The sequence below is a fragment of the Opisthorchis viverrini genome (assembly GCF_000715545.1).
Source record: "Opisthorchis viverrini unplaced genomic scaffold opera_v5_112, whole genome shotgun sequence".
NCBI classification, from domain to species: Eukaryota; Metazoa; Platyhelminthes; class Trematoda; order Opisthorchiida; family Opisthorchiidae; genus Opisthorchis; species Opisthorchis viverrini.
This window is the reverse complement of record NW_008751770.1, coordinates 30,854-40,214: the sequence shown is the minus strand read 5'-3', so window position 1 is coordinate 40,214 and position 9,361 is coordinate 30,854. Positions and strand designations below refer to the sequence as shown.

At 46.1% G+C, this 9,361-nt stretch overlaps 1 protein-coding gene across 1 annotated transcript; it reads left to right on the top strand.

The window, feature by feature from the left end:
- Nucleotides 1-5,092: 5,092 nt before the first annotated feature.
- T265_13871 (hypothetical protein) lies at nt 5,093-8,966 on the top strand (the record flags this gene model as incomplete). The annotated part of the gene is made up of 7 exons (XM_009170939.1): nt 5,093-5,862; nt 5,903-5,953; nt 5,992-6,091; nt 6,129-6,302; nt 6,947-7,168; nt 7,206-7,235; nt 8,688-8,966. Coding segments are annotated over 7 exons (1,626 nt in total), but the record flags the coding sequence as incomplete, so codon positions are not given.
- Nucleotides 8,967-9,361: the final 395 nt, after the last annotated feature.

The window sequence follows — 9,361 nt, the reverse complement described above, 5'->3', positions numbered from 1 at the left end:
ATGGATCGATCCTATTTTCACCCTCCGACGGATTGTGGAACTGTGGCACTGTTTCCAGCGACCAGCAGTGGTTTTCTTTATTGACTTGAAAGCTGCCTTTGACTCTGTAGACCATCAGGCAATATGACAGTGTCTGTGTGCTACTTGGGTGATTTATTAACTCGATGAACTTTTTTCCGTCACCTCTGGTAGTCTAGTACTTGAGCAGGAAAACCTCAAAGAAGATACAAGGATACTGGATGAAGGTCGGTATATTGCAGACGAACAGATGGAAGGACGCTGCGGCTTAGTCGGCTACAGCAGAAAAAAATGAAACCTCAGTGAAATATTACAGAGGGTAGAATTGTTCGTTAGGGCTTGACTGTCCTTACAGGAGCAAAGGTAATCCTTATAGATTCTCGACCCTCCTTAAGGCGCTATACGCCATCTCCCGCGGACATATGAAGTTCTAGGGGAATCTCTCTTCTGAGTTTACCACATCAAGTGGTTCCAGGCAAGGCTATCTTCTTTCTCCTTCCCTCTTAAACTTTGTCATTGATACGACTATGTTGACTCGCTACAAGCCAGTGGGGTCGAAGTGCTCCCGGGCGTTAGCTCACAGATATCAAGCACGCAGACGACATAGCTCTTCTTGGATCTGACGCCGTGGTACTGCAAACAATATTAAATAATCTAAATAATTTGCCTCCCGGTTCGACATTCGCTTCATACCTGCAAGATGTAAAGTACTGCTACAAGACTGGGTTGGCTCGAACTCGCGCCTCATGCTTTTGGATGAGCCGATTGAAGTAGTAGACAAGTTTGTTTTGTATCAGTCCCAGTAGTTTCGCGATAAATGATATTCCGATCCGCATTTGGAAGGCCAGATCAGCTTTCATGAACCTGCACCACCTGTGGCGTGGCTATAACATCAGCTTATTTTACGGTCAGAAACCAAGCCACTGCCTGGCAAGGACGTTGCGAAGAGAGTTGAACTTACCGTGGTGTGACGGTTCTTTTTTACCTCGGCGACCCATTAAGCTATACTAACGAGTGCCTGCACGACACTTGCAGAGTTTCTCACACTAGGTTGATCACTGGTTAGGGGTCTGACAAACAGTCTCCTGGTCCTCCAGGTTGGGAGTTGAAACCTGTGGCGACTTGTTCCGTAGAATTGGTAATGCATTCGCATTCCCCGCCAAACACTGCTGCCTTGCGATTAGGCTTTTTAACCAAAGGCTTTGGCAGAGGACCCTTATCGTCCTCTTGTCTAGGTGTGGGTGCCCTGGCAATAACCCAGTCCACTTACGACGTACGGCAGCGAAGCATCACTGTTGAACAATAATGTGTTAATGATAATGATGATGATGACAAGGATGTCAAGTCTTTCAGTGTTTGACCGTTGGTGTTTTTGGAGCAAGTCGACCGTGAAGTGTGGTGGAGACAGGAAGCCAAGGAAATGGAAGAGGCCCAGAAAGCCGGTAAAGTTCGAAGATTATTTCAGTTGATCCGTGCGACCGGTCCCCAAAACCCACCCGTGAGCGAAATCATCAAGGACCGGAATAAAGTGAAGATCTCGAATAAACAAAAACGCCTCGACCGATGCGCCGAATACTTCGAAAAACAATTGCCATGGCCACCGGGTGGCACCCGTCTGGGGCCCACAGGCGACGTGGACCCATGGACGGTGAACGTGGAACAGCCTACGGCCTCAGAGGCTTATGGCTGCATATGTTCGCTCAAGTGCCACCGAGCATCTGGTGGCCACCCGTATTGTTCAAAGATGGGGGTGAACTCCTCAGTCAGCGCTTGTCTGATCTGTTTGCTTGCATTTGGGAAAAGGAGTCTGTCCAACACAAGTGGGGAGAGTCGGTGATACTAGCCATTTTAAAAAAATGGCTCGTTGTAGGCGTGGCAACCACAGGGGGATCAGCTTCACCCCGGTCGTAACGAGACTGTTGGCGTCATTGGTGCTTCGTCGCCTTGTGGTAACTCGCGAAACACTGACTCGAGAGCAGGAAGCGGGATTCCGGCCTGGTAGGGATTGGGCTGACTAAATCTTCACACTTCCTCAGGTGCCAGAACAACGCCATGCGCATAAGCGATCCACAATTCTAGTGTACGTGAATTTCTAAGCCGCATTTGACTCGGTTGACCGATCTGTTCTGCTTGACACGTTTGCCCACCAAGGTATGCCCCGGACGTTCGTGAACATAATGAGCACTTTGTATTCCCAGAATTGCGAGTGTGAGAGTAAGCGGCGAGCTCTCCTAAAGCTTCTGTACATGAAGTGGTGTCCGTCAGGGATGCCCACTCTCTCCATTCTTGTTTAACTTTGTGATCGATGAAATCATAAGACGAACGCTGGAAGGTCTCCAAAACCCCAGTGTTCAAAAAGCCTGTGACGAAAACCTTGTCGATCTGAAATATGCAGACGACATCGTTCTCATCTTCTAAGAGGAGAAGACGCAAGAGTTCTTGGATGAACTGAATAAAGTCATCCCGTCCTTTGGTATGCACTTTGCGACCACAAAGTATAAGGTCATCCTCCTGGACATGCGGTCGCTGAACACAGAGGGAAGCACTCGAAGTTTTGGAGCGTTTCACGTAATGTGACGAATGAGGTCGGTGCACGAATCTGCAAGGCTCGGGTCGCGTTTGCTTACTTGAGACACCTATGGGTTTATCCCTGAATCTCAAGAGACGTGTGTATCAAGCTACAGTACGGGCAGCGGTACTGAGACGTCTTCAGGTGTTCGACAATTGTTGCCTCAGAACCATAGCTCGTGTGGTCTGGTGTCGGCGTGTCCGTAATGAGACAGTTAGAAGCGATTTTTCAGTTGTGCAACTGGAAATTCCATTGAAGGATGTGTCCAGCACCAGAAGCTGCGTTGGTTGGGACATGTGTAGCGTATGCCTCGCCACCGTTTGTGAAGAGTGCCGTTTTACGTGCCAAATCCAGGGTGGCGTAAACAGCGAGGTGGCCAACCTTTGACCTAGCACACAGGTATGAAGGTGATTACGAAACGTTTGGGTGCTGTCGGTCTTACTCGCCTTCCAGGATAGGGACCGCGTGATCCTCACTGCGCCTGGTTGGAGACGCTGCAAGATATGGCTGCCAACCAGTAAACTCAGTTGCGTTGGTCAATGGAGTCTTCCTGGATAGGGACCCCGAGGCATCAGTTGTTAGAGACATGGTCAGAAATGTCCCAGTTGCACCCTCAGTGGCACTCGTTCATCCCAGTCATTGCATTTACTAGATAGCTCCCCTTCCAATCTGTACACTCAAAAGTCTACTGGCAACTCTTTATTTAAGCATTTGTTATATCATTCACTGCGTCCAGTGCGCAGTTACCCCCACACCTCCCCAAATCATCGGTTAACGGAACTGTGGCAGCTATAACCACTGTACTACAAGTACGCGGTTTTCACAGCTGATGATTATGATTATGATTATGACAAACCAAGGTCAATGCGGTCGAACTCCGAGATACTACAGCAAAGCTGCATTCGGATACCTTTTAAGTGGATTGAGACTCAGTGGAACACTGTAGAGTCAATGATCAAAGTAAAAGCCTGTACAAGGCCTTCCAAAGTAAATTTATTTATCTGTTGCTTAGGAAACGTGATACTGTTAGAGCATCAAAACGGAAAGCAAACGAACCACATTTTCGGAGTTTCCCTTCTGACCCCAGTTTACTTCGCAAATGATTGGATTTCACCAGTTATGAAGAATTCCATGTTTAGGTAGTATATAAGGCTGATGGAAACTGGAGGCTGTCTCCCTAACAAGCCCAAGGAAGTTCGAAACCGATCTTGGGCTGTCGAAGAGTTTCTAGCTACCTTATGGGTAGTTTGTTCCATCTACACGAAGTTGTCTGCTGTTCGATATAGTCGTGATCATGCAGCCCACGATAGGCTAAGAGCGCCGTTGATATTAGATCAGTGGAACTGATTATCGCAGTGTAAGCTAAATCTCCGATGATTCTCGACCAGTCCTTGGTACTTGTCATAAGGGAAGTTGAATGTCGCGGAAAGTCGATGTCTAGAATCCTCGCACATACGTCAACAACAACAGAATCATCATGGATCTGACATTTGTCCAAAATGTCGATTACACGTGCGTATCAATCGTTCATCATTATCAAAATGCCCTTAGCTACACATATGTAATCCACTGGTGTATTATTTTAATCACTTGGGACGGGTGGGGGACGCTGACTTGTGGGCCTTTTCATTAGTGCCATCGGGAAGAATGCCTACCTTTCAGTGTTGCAACGATTTGCTTGTCTCAACAACCGACTGAGATATACTGGGCAATACACCATTCCATTAAAAATGATTTATCGTTCTCCAGATAGCCCGTTGGATATCTTTAACGTGAATTTGCGCCACAAGAGTTTCCGCGTAGGCTGTTTCTGCACCTCCCATCTCCCTTCCTGGAAAGTCGGTGTTCTTGAAGCGTCGGACACAATAAGTGTACGGTAAAGGCTGATCGACCAAATACCAACTATTAAACAGTTGTTAGGTTTCTTTCAGTAGTTGAGGTCCATACCAGATCGATTGTGCTGGAAGCAAGTTAGGAATAATAAGCATCCGGGCTTCGAGAATTTTGAGGACCACGGAGGGCTGTCTGGCTGTAGATTGTAAGAAAAATTCGCCGTGCATCCTACCGAGAAGCTCAAAAGATTTGCTTTGGGTTAAAATCAAACATTCTGGTGATTAGCACGGCACATATCCGAAATACCTCCAAATCGTTTGAATGAAACTAAGAGGATCATATCGGAAAGCACTAGTATTTTTGCTATTCACCATAACCTGACGCATTACTCTACGATATAAGGCATCTCTCGAAGAGAGGCCACCCTTAGGACCGCCCGAATTTCATTTTTCCTGTTGTCGCCTCCTTAGATTAATACTGACATACTGCACGTTATTTTAGGCCTTTCTTGTGACCTAAATATGGATACGACTTACTGGTGTTCCTAATCTACTGTCGTATGGCTTAAGGAGCGGTCTGTCGTTTCCGTTGACCGCAACTTAGAATTTTATTACTCTTTGTTGTATCTTGTTGAACAAGTGATGGCATTTCCTTCCAGATACGCATATCCAGATGCCACAGTTGTTCCTTTTCAAAGGAGTCCATCGAACTCTGCAGACTGCTTTGATCCATGCGTGTAAACGTCAGCCTGCAGATCTACTGGCACTTCTTTCACATTCAACGCCCATATCTAAAAAAGACCTTCGATCGGCCCTCGAGCGACTAGAAGATTTTTACCCGACAAAAGATATTTGCATTCAGTTGCATCAAACTCTGAATTCACAGCCCGTTGATGGGGCGTTTTGGTCAAAATTCTTACTGGTCTCAGATGAGCTCAAACGCCCTCTACTATCCCGAGGTGTGTTAGACTTCGTTCTGACCACCCCCGACTCGCACAACATCGCGACGATAATGCAAACCCTCAGGTCCCTGGTATCATATAAACAGTTCGAAGAATTCCATTCCTTATTCGACACGCTTGTTCAAAGGCTAACCGATGCACAGAAGAAAGCTTTCTCCGATGAACTCGTCGAACTTCTGGCCAACACGCCCTACTGGAACGAAGCGCTTGAGTTTCTTCCATCATGTTCACGTCCACGTGGCATTCGAAATTTGTCCGAAGGTGCTATTCAGTTTGGTTCTTTTGACGATGCATTCCGTTTACTGGACAACTTGAATGCTTATCACGAAGCTCCCAGTGATAGATTTTTCAGCCTGTTTTTCGATCGACTCGGTGACATTAACGATTTAAAACACGTAGATCGTCTGTTTTCTGTTCTTCACGAGAAGATCTGGGTCGTTTCAGACCAGACTGCAAGAGTGATCAGCTCCTGGTTTAACAGGTGAGTTCTGTATGAGATGATTGTAATCTTGTTCCCTCAGTCGCGTCCCGTCGGCCTACCAAGCACAGATGGAGGATGTTCAGATTTCGGGGTGAGTCATTTCGTTTTGCCTCGAACCTCAGTGACCAGAACGACATGCTCCCATTGCAAATCAAAACTGCCTGCTTTCCTGATCGACGAAGAGGATTTGAAACGAATGGCAGATGAGTTTTATCAGAGCGCTTTCAAGGTTTGTATATTTTTACCAACCGATCATTGCTGTGAAGGGAACACGTCAAGAACATTTATACCTGACAACAACACCCAAGGAACTAAGCACTCTAGACAAGTTTTTGAACGAACAAACGATGCCTTTCGATTGCGTTATCGACATCATGAATGTCATACACATTATGGATGCGGCGTTTGTCCCAGAGAAAGCCCATCGGCTGGTCTGTGAGGTAAGTGATAGTGATTTGTGCTGACTCTACAATAGATACAATGAACCTCATCAAGGCTATCTATTTAAATTCAGCTGTCCCTAAAATACATGTGGTTCTTCACGTCAAGGAAAAGCTATAAATTTATCTGCCTTTTGTCCCAATAGTCCAGCGTCGGATTTCAGCCTCCTCACTTCAACCCTCAAATCATGTTTAGGTTTCATTCCCAACAAGCGAAACTGTATACCTTGTTATGCGTTAGTAAATAACTCCTTGGTTTGTGCAAAACTTGTATAGCAGGGTGTGATTGGTTCAGTCAATTTGCCACATTGGTCTGTGAAATTGATCTATTTCTAACATGCTGATTGCTATGCATGTTTGCTACATAAGGGTTTTGACATGCATCAGCTCTACTTCTTGTCGGCGTTCCTTTGGGCTTATAACTACCGTGAAGTACGGGATAGGCTTTCGCCCTCATATGTTTAATCATCTTACGAGGGTGCTTTCTCGTAAGGAGAGCACTGCACTTAGATGTCGGGACCTTCAAGGTTAAAAAAGTGCGCTGAGCAGGTATCTCTTCGCATCCGCTAGAATTTAACGGAGGGCTTGAACACGGCTTTCTTGTTCCGGACAGTCAGTATCCAGTCTTGCGTTCTTGAATCTAGCCTGAATTTCCTTCCATTACGAATGTGCTCATCAGTTGCTCATATCCTTCATCTTCTTTTCTTTCAGGTATTGCGGAATTTGAACAGGCGATTCGGTTTCCACCGATTCTGTTTGGTTGGAAAGGGAACGAGGGTCGTGGGGAACAAGACCTTTTGGAGGGCCGTGAAAACGCTGGGGAACCAGCTTGGCATATCTGTGTTCACTTTCATCACAGACCAAAGGTAAACAGCGGTTTTGCTAGATGTTAACGGTTTACAGGAGGACGGTGGCCCCATGGTGAGGGACACAGTAAGTAGAAATACACACCAAGAACAGGTAAACGAACCATCAAGTTGGCTTTCAGAGCAACCTGCCAGGCAGAGTCTGAAGGAGTTTTAGCTTGTAAAATGGCTGGTTTTTTAGATATTTTGGGATGTTTCAAAGTTTAAACATTTGAAGGTTTGAAGAAGTAGTCGAAAGGTCCATCCAGCAGCGGTGCCTTACCACTTAGAACAGGCCAGTTGGGGGGAAAATTTACTATGACGCCAGTGATAAAATAGGTGAAGGGTTGCTGCAACCCGATGTTGGCAAGAATCTGGGACTTTCTACTACTGAGGAAGTGAGGTGACTCACCTTCCCTTGAATTCGGTCCAAAATTGACAAGAAAACCCACACACTCTCACTTCGGGTGAGTCCCGGAATTCGGGAGCCAAAAAGAAAGCTAGTCCTGGTCGTTGGTTCGTTTGCTGAGCTGTGTAAGTTAATTTCAAACGCTTCGCCAATCAATGTGACATCATCAATGCGTCTTTCAGAAGCGCAGCGTAGCAGTGTGTTAGTGGTTGTGCGTGTGGTAATATACATGCTGCTGGACAACATTGACTTGGATTGTTTGGGCGATTCAATTGGTTGGCACGTTGGCCATCGTTCTGGTCGGCCCATGCCCTTGTGACCTTTGAGGTCGGTTCCTAACGATCCCATCCACTGATCGTTTCTAGTGGGTTTTGACCTTGACCTATCCGAGCTCCACGCTGTGACCTTCACTGATATGCTTCCAGGAGGTTTCCTGTCTCTTGGTTGTTTCGTCTGGCAGTTAGTTTCATTTGAGTATCACGGTTGAGTCGCTAGTCCTTTAACCCACTTGTATGTTGGACAAGTAACAGTTCTTTGTTGGGCAAACCGGACATGTTCGGCATGAAGCGGATAATAATTTTCAGATTCAAGCAACAGTGCTGTATGGCTGGCCTGTGTCGCAGGACGTGGCTGGGAATTATGAGTGAACAAGTGTTCAGTAGGTCACTGTTGTGATGTCTTGTTGCGGAAACCCAGAATCCAAACCAGTTTTCGTGGGATAGACGTCCTGCAAGGTAAGGTGTTGGTTCTTGACAAAACGACGGCGCTGACTATCTACCAACCAGTGAGACGATAATTACATCATGTGTGGTTCAAGTGGATAATAAACAATACAGTAAACAAGACTTTCCTGTTTTCCAGCGCAACAGTTCAGTATTTCATTGATTGTTTTAGGTAGTAAACGCACTCATTCGCCGGAGGGTGGAGTTCATTCCCGTAGCTTTTGACTTTGTAGTCTATCTGTGTGATGTGTTCTTGCATTGTTCCAGACCTGGGAGTTCGTTTGGAGACTAATTAAATGTTTACCAACAGAACGCTAGAAACCTGTCATGAATAATGTCTCAGTCAAGTGTTTAGGACTTCAATGGTGTTCTAGACGACTTCTGTTCTATCTGAAGTAGTGGATATAAGGTTCTTTTTGAGACAACCGTTTGGCATTTGTGTAATCTCCAAACGACAGATATATCACATCTGAACTCCATTACCCCATTTCCGGTTTCCAGAAGCGACGATGATATTTTCATGCTGTATATTGCCCTCTGGTCGGGACCACGCTGCCACCTGGTTTCGAATGACGAGTTCAAACAACACAGATTTACTGTGGGTTTCGATTTAGGAATGCGGATATCTCAGTGGCAGGCGACTCGTCAGATTGCCTTAAACTGCCAGCAGCGTCGACAACTGCTTTTGGTGAGTTACCCTTTCCAAAACGTAGTATATTACCTTCAATAACAAGTTGGATCAATTGCTGCTTACGCTGCGCCTTTGGCACTAGTGCACAAGCCCCACCTGAATGCACTTATAGACTAAAATTCGAACGAAAAGCAAAATTTTAGGATGTGGCGCTCGTTCGGTGCACAGCTCTCATGTATCCGAACATATTGCGGGGACGAAGCCTAAGTGGGAGCAATCGAAAATCGACAGATTCGGATTTCTGACCATTCACGAACTCAGCTAGGGGTTGAGTAAGACCGTTCTGCGTGGGCAGCCCGAGAAGCATCGACTGAGTTTAATTTTGGCGCGTACAACGCGAAGCGAACAGTTTATAAAGAGCATGCTTTATTCTCTGTTGATCATCATCTAAG